The sequence below is a fragment of the Brassica rapa genome, chromosome A01 (genome assembly GCF_000309985.2).
Source record: "Brassica rapa cultivar Chiifu-401-42 chromosome A01, CAAS_Brap_v3.01, whole genome shotgun sequence".
NCBI lineage: Eukaryota > Viridiplantae > Streptophyta > Magnoliopsida > Brassicales > Brassicaceae > Brassica > Brassica rapa.
In genome coordinates, this window is record NC_024795.2 from 13,973,436 (window position 1) to 13,988,908 (window position 15,473).

The following is a 15,473-nucleotide window of genomic DNA, read 5'->3' on the forward strand; positions in this document are numbered from 1 at the left end:
GTTACAATGACCCATGGATCATCTTTGTACGTTACCCGAGGGTAACTGAGGTAACACACCTATACATATCAATTATACAAATATTAGTAAAATATATAACATTAATTAATTATATTGGTAAAAAATTATGAATAGATTGACATACCTGATCAGCTTACGAACCAAGAATGAAGGGATAATAGTATTGAAGTTTCCGCAGGTGTCAAATGGGTGGGCCGTCCAATGGTTGCCCATGTCCATATACAAACGGGCTTAATATGGACAAACCCATTTTTCCCATTAGTTTTCATTGGACAAAATGTGGAAGACCATTAAGAAAATGGTCTTTATTGGTTTTGGGCTTTATGGACGTGGACTGTCCAATGGTCACAAAACCTAAGGCTTATAAAATTTAAGTTTTTCCGCTAAACTCGTAAAATCGATTTTTTCGCTTAAATTTTAATATCAAATTTTCCCGTCAGAACCAGAAAATCGAGTTTTTCTTCAAAACGCAAAATCGAATTTTTCCGCCAAAACCGGAAAATCGAGTTTTTCTGCCAAAACCGCAAAATCAATTTTTCTCGCCAAAACCGAAATTGTTGTACTTATGAACTTATGTATTATTGTACTTATGAATTTATGGATGAATTTTAATTTTATGAACTTGTATATGTAATTGTATGCTTATAAATTAAAATTTTCTTATATGGTCATTATAGACCCCATGGCAAAACCGAAAAATCGAGTTTCTCTGCCAAAATCAGAAAATCGAGTTTTCCGCCAAAACCGCAAAAATGAGTTTTTCCGCCAAAACTGAAAAATCGAGTTTTTCCGTCAAAACTGCAAAATCGAGTTTTTCCGTCAAAACTGCAAAATCGAGTTTTTCCGCCAAAACTGCAAAATCAATTTTTCCCACCAAAACCGTAATTGTTGTATTTATGAACTTATGTATTCTTGTACTTTTGAATTTATGGATGAATTTTAATTTTATGAACTTTTATATATAATTGTATGCTTATAAATTAAAATTTAAAATTTTCTTATATGGTCATTATGGACCCCATGGCAGCCCATAAAAATATGGGTGTTAGTGGGTATGGTCTTTAATGGACATGGTTCTTAATGGACATGGTCACTTTGCTGTCCACAAACAATGAATGGACAAATGGATATGGGCTAATGGACATGGGCTCGCCCAGTTTACAGCTCTACCGCGAATGAACTGATGTAACACCAAACGCATCAATCTTCACTCCTCTATCTGGGGTGGTGTCATACCAATCACAATAGAATACTACACAACGCAATCCAACCATTCCAGGAAATTGGATTTCCAATATTTCTTTTATGTTGCCGTAGTAGACATCGTCACCGGAAGAAGATGAAACACCAGCATCATATGTTGTCTTAGAATGACCTTTCCTTGTGAATGCATATCCTCGCGTACAAAATTTTGGATATGATTTGACCACATAGTTTGGTCCCTGCACAAATTCGTGTATCCAATCATCGAACACAAAACTTCTGGCCAAACCATCATTCACCTACAAATTAAAAACATATATGAGTGAAAAGTTGATTAGTTTATATTAAATTTAAACTACTCATTTGCATAGTGTAATATAATATATGACTCACATAACTACGAAGCCACACAGCAAATCCGTTATCTCTAAGTTGTTGAAGCTCATCTTCTGTTGCATGCCTGTGAGTCATACGCAACTCCGCCATATATACACTATATACAAAAATATTATCAATATGAAATAAATTTATTAAATATTAATCTAACAATGTAAATGAAAAAATATTTTTACCTCTCATATTGTAGAACATCTTCACAGTTGGTGAGCAAATATGTTTGCAAATGAGCGTGTTCAGTGTCTGTAAGTCTGTGCTTCGTGAATTTTCCACTAAGTCGTCCTATTTCCTTGAACATGCTTGGGACAGTAACATGATATGTTGCTCTCTCCCCTCTGTCATCATGCCGAGCAGGTCTTCGGTGTTTTGTATGCACTTCTGGTGGAAAATAATTTTCAGCAAAGATTGCAGTTTCTTCATTGATCACCTGTGCCACTATAGATCCTTCCACCCTGCTTTGATTTTTGACCATCTTATTCAGATGATGCATATAACGCTCAAAAATATACATCCATCTGTACTGCACAGGACCACCAAGTTCCAATTCTCTTGCGAGATGAATAGCAAGATGTTCCATTACATCAAAGAATGATGGAGGAAATATCTTCTCAAGGTTGCACATGCTGACTGGTGCGTTTGTCTTTAAATTATTAATACCCTCTTCAGTCACTACTCTGCTGCATAAGTCGCGGAAGAAAACACTTATCCCTACATAGATAAAAGACATAATTTTCATAAGTATTAAGTTTAAATAAGCATAATTGTTAAATATAAAAATAAATTAAATTGTAAAAACATAAGATACCTGCAATTGCTTCATGAACATTACGTGGCAATAATGCTGAAAAAGCAAATGGAAGGAGGCGCTGCATAATTACATGACAATCATGACTCTTCAAGCCACTAAACTTTCCTTCGCTTCTATCAACGCAGTTCCCCAAATTTGATGCATATCCGTCAGGAAATTTCACTTTATCTGTAATCCAATCAAAGAACTCTTTTTTCTAGCACCATCCAGCCGATAAATGAGAAAAGGGGCCGTACCGTTCTCATCAACGTGAAGTTCAGAACGATCACAGATATCGATTAAATCCAACCTTGACTTCAAATTATCCTTCGTTTTACCTTGGATGTTAAGGACTGTGTTCATCAGATTGTCGAAGAAGTTCTTCTCAATATGCATGACATCTAAATTATGTCGCAATAGATGACTCTCCCAATATGGCAGATCCCAGAAAATACTCTTTTTGTGCCAGTTATGTAGCTCTCCAACCGCACTGACTCGAGTGTTTTCATGTCCACCTACATCTGGCGTCCTTTCTGCCTCAAAATCCCTAAACTGCTTCAACAAATCTTCCCCACTAACTTCCTCAGGTGGACCATCAAACACCTGCTTGTTCTTCGTAAACGAAGTCTTACTCCTGCGGTATGGATGATCAGGTGGTAGAAATCGTCTGTGACAGTCAAACCAACACGTTTTCCTTCCGTTCTTTAGTTGGAAAGCATCTGTGTCATCTTGACAATATGGACATGATAGCCTCCCATGTGTTGTCCATCCAGATAACATACCATATGCTGGAAAGTCACTTATTGTCCACATAAGTACTGCCCGCATCTGAAAGTCTTCTTTGCACGAAACATCGTATGTCTCAAAACCATGCGCCCATAGTTGTTGCAACTCATATATCAGTGGTTGAGGAAAAACATCTAGTGATCTTTTAGGATGATCTGGACCGGAGACGAGAATTGAGAGAAACAAAAACTCTCGTCGCATGCACAAGCCCGGCGGTAAGTTGTACGGGGTCACGATAACTGGCCATAGAGAATACTGTCTTCCATGCTTTCCAAACGGGCTGAAACTATCAGTAGATAATCCAAGATAAACATTTCTTCTCTCTTCCGCAAATTCTGGATATGTTGACTGGAAATATTTCCAAGCCTTCGCATCTGAAGGATGTCTAATCTCACCATTTGTGGAATGCTCTGCATGCCATCTCATTGCTTTTGATGTGCGCTCACACTGATACAACCTCTTCAATCTTTCCGTCAAAGGCAAATACCACATTCTTTTGAACGGGATCGGAACTCTTCCCCTCGTCTCCTGATAACGAGGTTTCCCACAAAATTTGCATACATTTCGTGTCTCATCCGCTCTCCAGTAGATCATGCAGTTGTCAATACATACATCTATCACATCGTACGGTTGTTGAAGACCGGCTACAAGTTTCTGAACCTCGTAGTATGAACCCGGTGCAAGGTTATCCTCAGGTAGAATACCTTTGACAAAATCAGTAATCGCATCCATACATTCTTCAGCCAAATTATAGTCTGTCTTAATACCCATTAATCTAGTTGCAGATGATAAGACTGAATGACCATCTCTACAATTTTGATACAAAGGCTGTTTTCCTGCATCCAACATGTCAAAAAATCTCCTAGATTCGGGATTTGGTTCTTCCCCTATATAATGATCATGTACCATCTGCTCAGTACCTACACTATAATATATATCCGTTCTAGGTTCTTCTAACCTAATATCAGGCTGAAGTTCACTAACAGGCTGAGGTTCGCTAGTATTACCATATTCATAACCAGTTTCCCCATGAAGGTACCAAACTTTATAATTACGTGAAAACCCTTTCATATACAAATGAGTCCAAACATCAAATTCTTTTATAACCTTATTATTATTGCAAGTAGAGCAGGGACATCTTAACATACCACTTTTTGCATCCGGTTGCTGTTGAACAAGCCTCATGAATTCTCCAATCCCTTGAACGTATTCTTCCGTAAGCAAATTGGTGTTGGGATCCAAATGAGGTTTATCCATCCACGAACAATAATAAGCTCCTGAAGACATGATTTTCACGGAATTGTTATGACTAAAGAGAAAGAAGAGAGAATGAGGTGTGAATGAGTTGAATGAGGAGGGGCTGCATTTATAGGAAATTGCTTACGGACATCCGACGACTTTCCGACGGAATTACGACAAATATAAAGCATTCTGTCGGAATTCCGTCGGTATTTTCCAATCTCAAATGGCTATAAAACGGTCATATATATTTGTCGGCAATGGTCACTTGGTTTGTCGGAAATTCGTCGGAAAATTCCGACGGAATACCGACGACCGTAACGGTTATATCTTTTAATCGGAATGTCGTCGGAAATTCGTCGGAATTTTCTGACGACTTTTCGACGACTACAATGGTTATATTTTTTATCGGAATGTCGTTGAAATATTCCGACGACCCTTGTTTTCTCGGAAATTCGTCGGAATTAGCCGACGGAATTCCGACGACTTTAAATTTTTTGTTTTCTTCGGAAATCGGTCGGAAATCCGTCCAAAAAGTCCGACGCCTTTGGCGTCCGTCGGAATCTCCGTCGGAATTCGGCGTATTTTCTTGTAGTGAAACCGAATTATCACAACACAAAAGCTGTCATTTTAAATATTTGCATATCAAAGGAAGGGTTGTTGCTGTTGAATACGAGTTTGGCAGGTCGAATGATAATGAAATGAACTCGGTTTTGTGGATCTTACAAAGACGTTTTATTCCCAATATAAGATAAACGAACGAGATTACAAAGAGATTAGGGAAAGAAGGAAAAGGTCGGAGCTTTGTTGAAAGACTCCGACAGAAACACTAAGCAGAGCGATCGGTTGTAAACCCTAGATCTTGCCGTCAGTGTCTTAGTGTCTGTTTGCGAATCATTTTCTATGTTCTTTATGTTATCCTTTTATAGACTCGGTTGGTCTTCTCTTCGTTCGCCCTAAAGTTAGTTCGCCCTAGAAGCCTGGCCCAAGTCTAAGCGAAATGGGCTTTCGAGTAAAGCGAAGGCTCGTCAGGCTGACGTCGAATAAACGACTCAATCGATTAATGGGTCGAACCGATCGATCAAATGTTCTGGCCGATCGATCCGTCAGCTAAACCGGTCTTGACCGGATTGTCGATGTAAACGGGCCAAATGCCCATTGTTTGATGGGCCTTGCGGAGAATGTTAAATTCTTCTCTAACAGTTGCCTTGTTGGTTCTTCTTAATAGCATGCCCAATATTATTACAAGGCTTCGACGGCTTGGACTGTGCTGCTGTGAAAAGGCAAAATAGAGAAGAAAATAGCAGATTTTACCAATTTTTCTTGTGGTTTACTATGAAAGCAAGCTTGAACAAATGAGAGATTGATGCTCATATAGACAAGTTACAGGAGGTGAAAGACAACACTCGCATATATATCAAATCACTTGGAAAAAAACTTTAAACACATGGCTATGGCGTAATATTGGGCTTCTAAATGATGGCTTGGGCTTATGATTAATACTCTTCTGCAAACTTTGCGTGGGTGATACTGAAGTTGACTTGATATAACCATGAGTTTTTGAACAAAGCTTCGATGTAGGCAGTTTGTTTTATTTGCCACGGAAAACAAATTTAGGGTGAGATCTGTTCAAGTCTATGCATGGAAAGTATGACGAGATATTCTCTTGATACTTGGAGAGTTTAGTTGATTTTCCTCAAAGGTATTTATGACCTATTTGTCTCACTGAGGAGTTGATTGGCAAGTATTTTAGAAGTGTTGTAACATCTCTCTATGGCCTAAATTATTTCTACAGCCTAAATTTTTCTCAATCATGCTTTCTAAAGATTTTTTTAAAGCTACAGATTTTTCTTTCCTTTTTATTTTTTTTAGCTGTAGAGCACTTATTTTTTTTGTTTTAAAAAATTTATATGTAAGTTATTGAATATTTTTAAACCTACAACTGATATTCTACAACAAAATTATCTACAGCCGAAGCAAAATCTACCGTTTTATTTCGAAAGCAAAAATATAAAGCTAAAGCTACAGCTCCTTCCAATCATCCCCTAAGAATTTGTTTTTTTATCCATTTTCTTCTCCTAATCTGTCTCGTGAAGAAAAACATCTTTTTATACATACTAAATACTCCCATTCATTCTCTAATTCTTATTTCCCCAGGGGCGGTCTTAGGTAAGAAGTAGGTGTGGCACAGATCCCACACAGATTTTTTACTTTTTTTAGCAATTAATCAAAATATATTTATAAATGCTTATTTTATATACAAATTAAAATTTGTGCCCCATACTAAATAATGTTCTCCGTCCGCCCCTTTATGTCCCTCTGATATTTATTACAAGTGGGCTATAACATAATAATCGGTTTCTTAAAAATGGTTTCGGCTTGTGGTTGATATACTTTAAGCTTATTTTGTTGGATGGCATGCTTAAAGCATCAGGGATGAGTATTTCAATATCTGAGTTATATAATATTAGTTTAGTTTAAATATGTAACTTCAATTTAAGTATATAAGAAAACTAAACCATTTACTTGAAAACACATCATTTTTGAGTTTCTAGTCATTTGTTTAAAATCTTTTAAATGAGAGACAGTCTCTTTCTCTCTCCTTCTATTTTTTGTCATTTAGAAAATAATATTAACATAAAAGGAGGTACAACAGCACACAAAGACATTAGTCTTTCCGGAGCCAAGAACCGACAAGGATCCCAATTTTTTCGGAGCCTTAAACTGGACGGGAGCAACCTATTTCTGGAAGGAAACAATAAAAGATTATAGACAAGCATAGAAGCATTACATATCTAAAGCCTAAAACCAAGATTATGTAAGAGAATACTTGAACTTCCGGCGAGACATAAGAATCTTGAACTCGGCACTAATGATTGCACTTTGAAGAGAAGAACAAAACAAACTCCAACTTAAAGGATAGAACCAGGTAAGTAACTCTGAGGCAAACCTGAAAATCATTTATCCATAGAACCATAAAGAAAGTTGGTGAAGAACTCAAAAGACGGCTCCACAGAACGCCGTAACCCACGCCGGAACCCGCGCCGGTTCAACAGAAATGAACAACCATTGACCTTCACCGAAAATTTACTTGAACAAACCCTGTTGCAGACCAAAACAGCTAACGCCACCAACAAGAACCCGCAAATATGGAAGTGATTTTTTCAAAATCTTACATTATCGCTACCACATGAAGAGAAGATTGGGTAAGACTACGTCAAACCGGGCAGAGATACCAGATCTAGAATTGGAACATCATATGTGCCGCCAACACCAACCACAACCACAGCTGCATGATCTGTGGCGGAAAAAAACTCGTTTTTGCGGTTTTTGGCGATAAAATTTGTTTTATGGCGGAAAAATTTGTTTTGGCAGAAAAATTCATTTTTGTTTTTGGCGGGAAACCCTTTTGGCAGGAAAAATTGTTTTGTGATTTTTGGCGGAAAATTTCATTTTTACGGTTTTGGCGAAAAATTATATTTCCATGTTTTGGTGGGAAAACTTGTTATTACGGTTTTTGTAGAAATTTTTTTTTTGTGGGTTTTGGCGTGGCACCGGTCACCAGAGACAGAAGATCAAAAGGCTAGAGGAAGTAGATAAAACACAGAGGAGAGACTGGTATTATTTATAAAAAAAATTGATATTTATAATATTGATAGAAGATGTCAAAACAATGTAAAAAATGTTGAGAGGCTCCATGAAAGACTATGTGTTAAATTTTATGAATTTCTAACTTATAATCAATTTGTTTTAAGTTTAAAGCCTAAAAAATTTAATATACTATCAAAGTCCAAACACGCGCTATCCAAGCAAACCAAAATTGATCCGGCCTATCTAAAGAGGCCTGATCAGTTTTAAACTAGCTCCACTTCAATGGTCTGACCGAACTGAATCATAGACTCGATATTGTCAAAACTAATAGTTATACATAATATTATTTCAAGGGGACGGGTGAGAATACAAATCTTCCACATTAGGAGTTTTACTGGGACATGACTAATAAATAAAGGATCTGAACCAATCCTACTATATAAAAGGGGCTAAATTAAAGCTCCCTAAACACTGCCACATAGGCAAAAAAATCCTCACCAATCATTCAGCCATGTCATTTTGGATTGGGTTTGAAATTAAAAAAATTTAGTCACCTTTGCAGCCCATTTGACCCATCTCGCAGCTCATTTAAACCATTCTCACCAGCCTACTAAAACATCTGGAGTTCTCTGATTCCTATCAGTTTTTATCTATTTGAAGCGTGGATTTAATAACGTTATCGATTGATTCTGATCAAAGGCCCTAAAGCCCCATTCTCAGCCCAAAATAGTAAAAATCAATTTTTGGTATTTTATATAAACGTGTATTCCGTGTAGTTGAATAAGAAAGCCTAACCAATAGTAGTTGATACATGGTATAGTTTTCCATCAGTACCCACAGTCAAAATAACAAAATATTTTTCTTTCTAATATCAGAGTCATCAAATGCGAACAAGGTGACACGAAAACGTGGACGGGCCGCTAGAGATACGGAATAAAGTGAAAGGTATACACAAAATTTAATAGAGACATGTCTCGCACTAATTGATCAAACAATTACAATTATTCATTTATTTAATCAATTTTTTTGCGGACAGCTCCATCTGCGGGAATTATGCAACAACATTTCGCCCCTCAATTCTTTGACTGTGAGTTATCCATCTATTATTCACAAGAAACTAATACTATATAAATATATTATATATATATATATAATTAATTGATAATTTCGTACATATATTTTACTAATAATGCTTTTATGGGAAAAAATGTTCCCTCCGTAGGTGGCTGTGAAGTATGTGCGTGTATTTATTGACTAGATGAATATTAACACACATTTAAAATTTAAATCCATGCAGTGTCAAGAAAAAATACACGTGGCATGCGAAGGACAATATTGCTATCTAAAAGTCAATGTTTTTAAATCCGACCCGGACAATGAACCGAACGATTTACCGGGTTGCTGGGTTACTGGGTCGACCGCGGATGAACTGCGGGTTAATAAATAAATAAATTTTATTATATAATAATATATCAGCTATGTACAATAAAAAAATAGAAACTAAAGTTTTAATTTTCTAAATGTTTTTTTAAAAACATAAAATAATAGTTTGGATATGTATATGTTTTATGTTTAAAAACTTTTAGAAAATACTTTACTTTTATTTTCATTTGACATACAAAATATCAAAAAGTAGTTTAGACTATCTAAAATTTTCTCCAACAAAGTAAGATTTACGACATCTAAAAAATCAAGACATAAAATTTATAAATATTTAAATGTCTAATTGAATAATAAATTATACTTCAAATACAAAATAAACCAAAAATAAAAAATTATTGTAATAAAATGTCGATAACGGAAATAAACTAACACCAAATCACATCAACTAATTTTAGTTATCTCTACCATCGTTCACTTCATTTTCTTCAGGTGGCATAGTGAAACTGAAATCTTCATCAAAATCTAAAAATCACAAATATAAAACTGAAAAAGAAAAACCTAACTTTTTTTGTCAGCATCTAACTTCTTAATTGTAAATTTAGAATATAAAATATAATCTAAAAACTTAATCAAAAACTTTAAAAAATGAAGTAAAAGTTATTTATTGGTTCGACCGGTGGTTCAACCGGTATCGGATTCCGGGTTTTACTGGATTTTTACGAGTTTTTACGGGTTTTTAAATATTGGGTTTTTCATAAAATCCAAACCGGATTTTTTCTGAATCATCGGGTTTACCGATTCAACCGCGGGTCCAGGTCGGGTTTCAAGAAGGATGGAAGGCAAGCACCAAATAGTACAACTACAGCTTCACATTAAAATAAATTAATTATGTTGACTAACCAACAACCAGTTTGATTACAGGACCTAACACATCTACGTCCGCAAGAAATAGACAAATCGATAGAGCTCAAGGAAAAGGTACATACTTTCTTACTTTATATGCATTATATATATATTCACATTAGACCATTAATACAACTTGCATCATCATAAGTTCTTAGTGTTCAATATATTTAAATTAAAATTAGAGGAACTTAAAATCGTTAATATAATCAGTATATTAACATATTTCTTAAATTCAATTAGTTATCTATTTATAAAAAAATGTTGTACACGAAAAAAATAAGTTTTTAGATCGGGTCAACTAACCATTTACCTGATAATGGAGTTACCACTGGTTCCAAATACCTATTAAATCATCATCTTATAGTCGTCTCTTGACTATTTAATGTTTTCAGCCCCTTCAGATGTATCCTCCTCCTCTGAAGCGAGAACAAACCCAATTTTAGAATGTCCATCATGTGGTGCTTTGGTTTGAGAATCTGAGAGCACCGGAAGAGACCCTAAAACAAAAGAATTACACTTCAGCATTTGTTGCAACCAAGGACTGATAAAACTTCCGCCTCTGAGACAACCTCCCCCATTGTTAGAAAAGCTACTGCAATATATACAATTTTGCGAGACAATCCTAGTCTACAATGCCCTCCTAGCTTTTACATCTATTGGAGCGAAATTAGATTACAGTGTTGTTTTTGGCAGAGGGTCATTCACATTCCGTATTCAAGGGCAGACTTACCACCATATCGGATCCCTCATTCCTAAGCCAAGTTTACCACCCAAGTACCTACAAATCTATATTTTTGATACGGCAAACGAAATTAAAAATCGGCTGGAAGCTTTAGGTCAAACAACCTCTGAAGGAAAAGCAGACGAAGCCACATTAAAAGTCCTTATAGAAATGATGGATGCCAACAATTGCCTTGCAAAGGTTTTTAGACGGGTTCGAGAATGCTATGAGGCAAACTCTGAACAAGATTTTACAGTCTCATATCTGATAAAGGGGATGGCAAACAATATGACTTACCTCAATCAAATGAGGTAGCTGGACTTATTGTTGGCGACATGTCAGACACTATCTGTGAGAGAGATATAGTCGTCCAGTTTCAGTCAACTAATTTGAAGGAGATACGAGATGATCATCCGCTATACATGAACCTCCAGTTCCCACTTTTGTTCTCTTATGGTGATTATGGTTTCAATACCGAAATCCTTTTGCATTTAGAGGAAGGAAGCTCGAGGACAAGAAAATTTCTCAGTATCCGGTAATTTTATGCTTCCCAAATACAAACGCGGTTAAAAGAAAGAATAACACTCATTAAATCTGGACAATTTTGTTACTTAATTAAACATGTTATCCGCGCGAAGCGCGGACACCGACTCTAGTTCATTTAATATCAATTGCTTTTAAGTTTGGAAACCCCAAAAAATTAACACGTTAATGAAGATGTTCTTCACTCACACAATTGTCTTAGGATGTGATTGGTGATTTGGGCTTTAAAAGTCTTAAAGACTTTAAGATAATTCTATAGTCCTGGAAGTCATTATTTACCCAATCGGGCTTTATTGATCTAAAAGCCTTTAAAGTCTCCTAAAAATCTCAAAAGTCAAAATCATATTTCCTTTCTTTTTGTGCACTAAACGTTGGACTCTTTCTAAAGCCTAATAAAACCTGATTTTTACTGAAAGCCGTTAAAGTTTCTACAATGTTAAAGCCTAATACCAAAAGTCATTACCAAACACAACCTTAAATAGTCACTTCTCTTTGTGTTTTACTTTGCAGCTTATCATCATGGACTCTAAATAAATTGTGAATTGTTTTGAAGGAAAGTGGAAGTAATTCTTTCTTTTTTGGGTACAAAATAATTGCATCCAATCTTGTAGAAGATACTAGGTGACCGGCCCGCACTCTGTGCGGGCATAAGAACATGATCGGTCCGCACCCTGTGTTCTCTCTCGGTCAGTACCTCAGGAGAGGGAACACAGTAACGCCAGTATGAAGAGGCAGATATTGTGTGTATGTATAATTGCAACGTCACAAAATATTTTGTGTGTTTACGAAGATACTTTCATTCAAAAAATGGAATAAATAGTGTATAGTTTTAGAAGTAACAGATTTTATATTATCATTAATTAAAATTGTATTGTATATGTTTCGTAATTCTTTATTTTAGGTGAATAATATTATTTGTCCATAAATAATAAACAAACATTTATGTAGACATATTAAAAGAAAATATAATAAAAATCAAAATATTATCCATAAATAATATAAATTATGAAGTATATTTCACGATAAAGAAAGCAAATTCAATTAGAAACTTGCAAAAAAAAAAAAATTGTAAGCAATTTGACGGGTTAACATTATTTGATAGATTTCTAAATTTCTAAATTTTATTGAACATGAAATAATATTAAATTGACATACCGTCATCAATCTCCTAACTCATCACAACCCATCTAGCAAATACAAAAAATAAATAATTGCAACAGTTTATTCATTTTAAAATTTGTATTTGAAAAAAAAGTTGACTAAAATTACGTACCGTGACTACGAAATATTCTGAAAAACTTGTTTGTAGACAACATTCAATATTTTTGTCTGCGGCTTCCCTTCTTTACCAGTTATTAGGATTTTTAATCCAGATCTCGACTTAACTCTTGAAAGTGAAACTTTGCCTTGCATTTTGTAAGCATTTTATAAATTATTTTAAAATTATGATAAATTTATTCTTTAAACAACGATAAATAATTTAAAAATAATATTAATAAACATTTTTGGATTTTGTAATATTTAAAATAGTTATTATATAATTATATTCGAACATAATTCATCAAGTAGAGTATAAAACTATTATAATTATCTTATATAAAATTTCGTTCATTGTATTTTATAGTTTATAAATATTAAAAGTAATAAATAAAACATTATTAATCTTTCTATAATACTTCCAAGGTAAAGTGGGTGGCAGAGTCGATTCATCAAGTAGCATATAATACTTCCAAGGCAAAGTGGGTGGCAGAGTCGATGAAAGATGAGGAGCATTTGCGTCTAAACACATTTTTCTTAGCATACAAGCAGCATCGTCGTAATACCTTAATAGTATGAGAGGAGAGATTTGTGAATAATACTTTAAAGAATGAAAAGAGAATGTTTGTATTTTAAGACCTTGGGTGTCTCATATATATATACAGTCGATTTATTTCTCATATTAATAACGCACAATATTTTGCACAATAAATAATGAAATCGTTTAAAGAAAGATATTAAATGTGTATTGTCAAAAAATGATTTGCATATGATATGATTTTAACTTGCGCAAGTAATCCATATTAGAAAGGTAAGTTATTAAAAACAAACAACCTAATTATAAACATTAAAATATTTTGTAAGCAATGTAATAAATATGATATCAACATACGCAAGTTTACCGTTTGAATAATAAGGAAAGTTTTTAATATTTGTCTTAATTCTAAATCTTGTCCAAAGGTAAACTAAATCGATAATATTTACTGATTTCAACTTGCGCAAGTAATCCATATTGTGAATAAGTGATTTGCATATTTAATGATTTCAACTTGCGCAAGTAATCCATATTAGAAAGGTAAGTTATTAAAAACAAATTTTGTCAATAAGTTATTTGCATATTTAATGATTTCAACTTGCGCAAGTAATCCATATTAGAAAGGTAAGTTATTAAAAACAAACAACCTAATTAGTACGGGTGGGCACTTTACCCGATATCCGAAGTGGCATCCGAACCCGATCCGAAAATGCATGTCAAGTTTTTTATTTAAAAAATTAACAAAAACTTACATCCAAATTTTTTTTTAAAAATAACTAAATTAATGCCTTTTTAGTTTTATATTTTATGTCTAAATCTATTAACCATTCAATCTATTAAAAATAAAAAATTAGTTAACTGAAAGTTATATATTTAAATATAAGAAACTTGAGAAATGAAAATTTTAATTTTTTTTTTAAATCTAAATATACGAATCCGATCTGAAATAACCGAATCCGAACTAAAAATACCCGAACCCGACCCGAAGCATTAACTGAAATAACCCGACCCCGAATCCATATATAATATAAATTATGATGTACATTTCTCGATAAAGAAAGCAAATTCAATTAGAAACGTGCAAAAAATTAAATAAATTTTGTAAGCAATTTGACGGGTTAACATTATTTGATAGATTTATAAATTTCTAAATTTTATTGAACATGAAATAATATTAAATTGACATACCGTCATCGGTCTCCTAACTCATCACAACCCATCTGGCAAATACAAAAAATAAATAATTGTAACAGTTTATATATTTTAAAATTTGTATTTGAAAAAAGTAGATTAAAATTACGTACCGTAACTACGGAATATTCTGAAAAATTTGTTTGTAGACAACATTCCATGTTTTTGTCTTCGGCTTCTCTTCTTTACCAGTTATTAGGATTTTTAATCCAGATCTCGACTTAACTCTTGAAAGTATAACTTTGCCTTGCATTTTGTAAGCATTTTATAAATTATTTTTAAAATTATGATAAATTTATTCTTTAAACAACGATAAATAATTGAAAAATAATATTGAAAAACATTTTTGGATTTTGTAATATTTAAAATAGTTATTATATAATTATATTCGAACACAGTTCATCAAGTAGAGGATAAAACTATTATAATTATCTTATATAAAATTTCGTTCATTTTATTTTATAGGTTATATATATTAAAAGTAATAAATAAAACATTATTAGTCTTTCAATAATTTCGAGAATAGTTTTCATAAATTGTTATTTGTAATATTCGTTAGATTATATGGCAAGTGATGTTAAACGTCAATAAGTTAAACAATTCTTCCATATTTGGAAAACATATATATAACAATGACAAATTAAATGGTAGAGTATGTAAACACCTGTTTTCTACCAGCGTGAGTTCGAACACCGCCGTATTTAAGAATCATAAGGGCCTCTACAGGTCTTTATTCTTCGCCTTCACGATTCCACTTCAGCGGCTTTAGTTGAACCTTCCTGTATATCCCTGAGAAATTTCCTCCCTGCGTCATTCTAAAAGGTTTTCTGCTATGAGAAAATGACCTCATGAATTAAATAAAAAATGCATAATGTTAGCTTACTTATAAAATAGTATATTCAACAAAAAAAATG

General features: G+C 33.8%; 1 protein-coding gene across 4 annotated transcripts; it reads right to left on the reverse strand.

Annotated features, from left to right (window-relative positions):
• Nucleotides 1–946: 946 nt before the first annotated feature.
• LOC103854820 lies at nt 947–6,040 on the reverse strand. Of its 4 annotated transcripts, XM_033276987.1 has the most exons (3): nt 1,797–6,040; nt 1,618–1,717; nt 947–1,523 (listed from the first exon to the last, which is right to left on the reverse strand). In XM_033276987.1, the coding sequence occupies exon 1, from the start codon at nt 4,478–4,480 to the stop codon at nt 2,588–2,590; it is 1,893 nt and encodes a 630-aa protein (XP_033132878.1). In that variant the 5' UTR covers nt 4,481–6,040; the 3' UTR covers nt 947–1,523; nt 1,618–1,717; nt 1,797–2,587. The 4 variants fall into 4 exon arrangements, with proteins under 4 accessions (XP_033132878.1, XP_033132866.1, XP_033132870.1 ...); XM_033276975.1 differs by having other exon boundaries at nt 947–2,328; nt 2,426–6,040; XM_033276979.1 differs by having other exon boundaries at nt 947–1,717.
• Nucleotides 6,041–15,473: the final 9,433 nt, after the last annotated feature.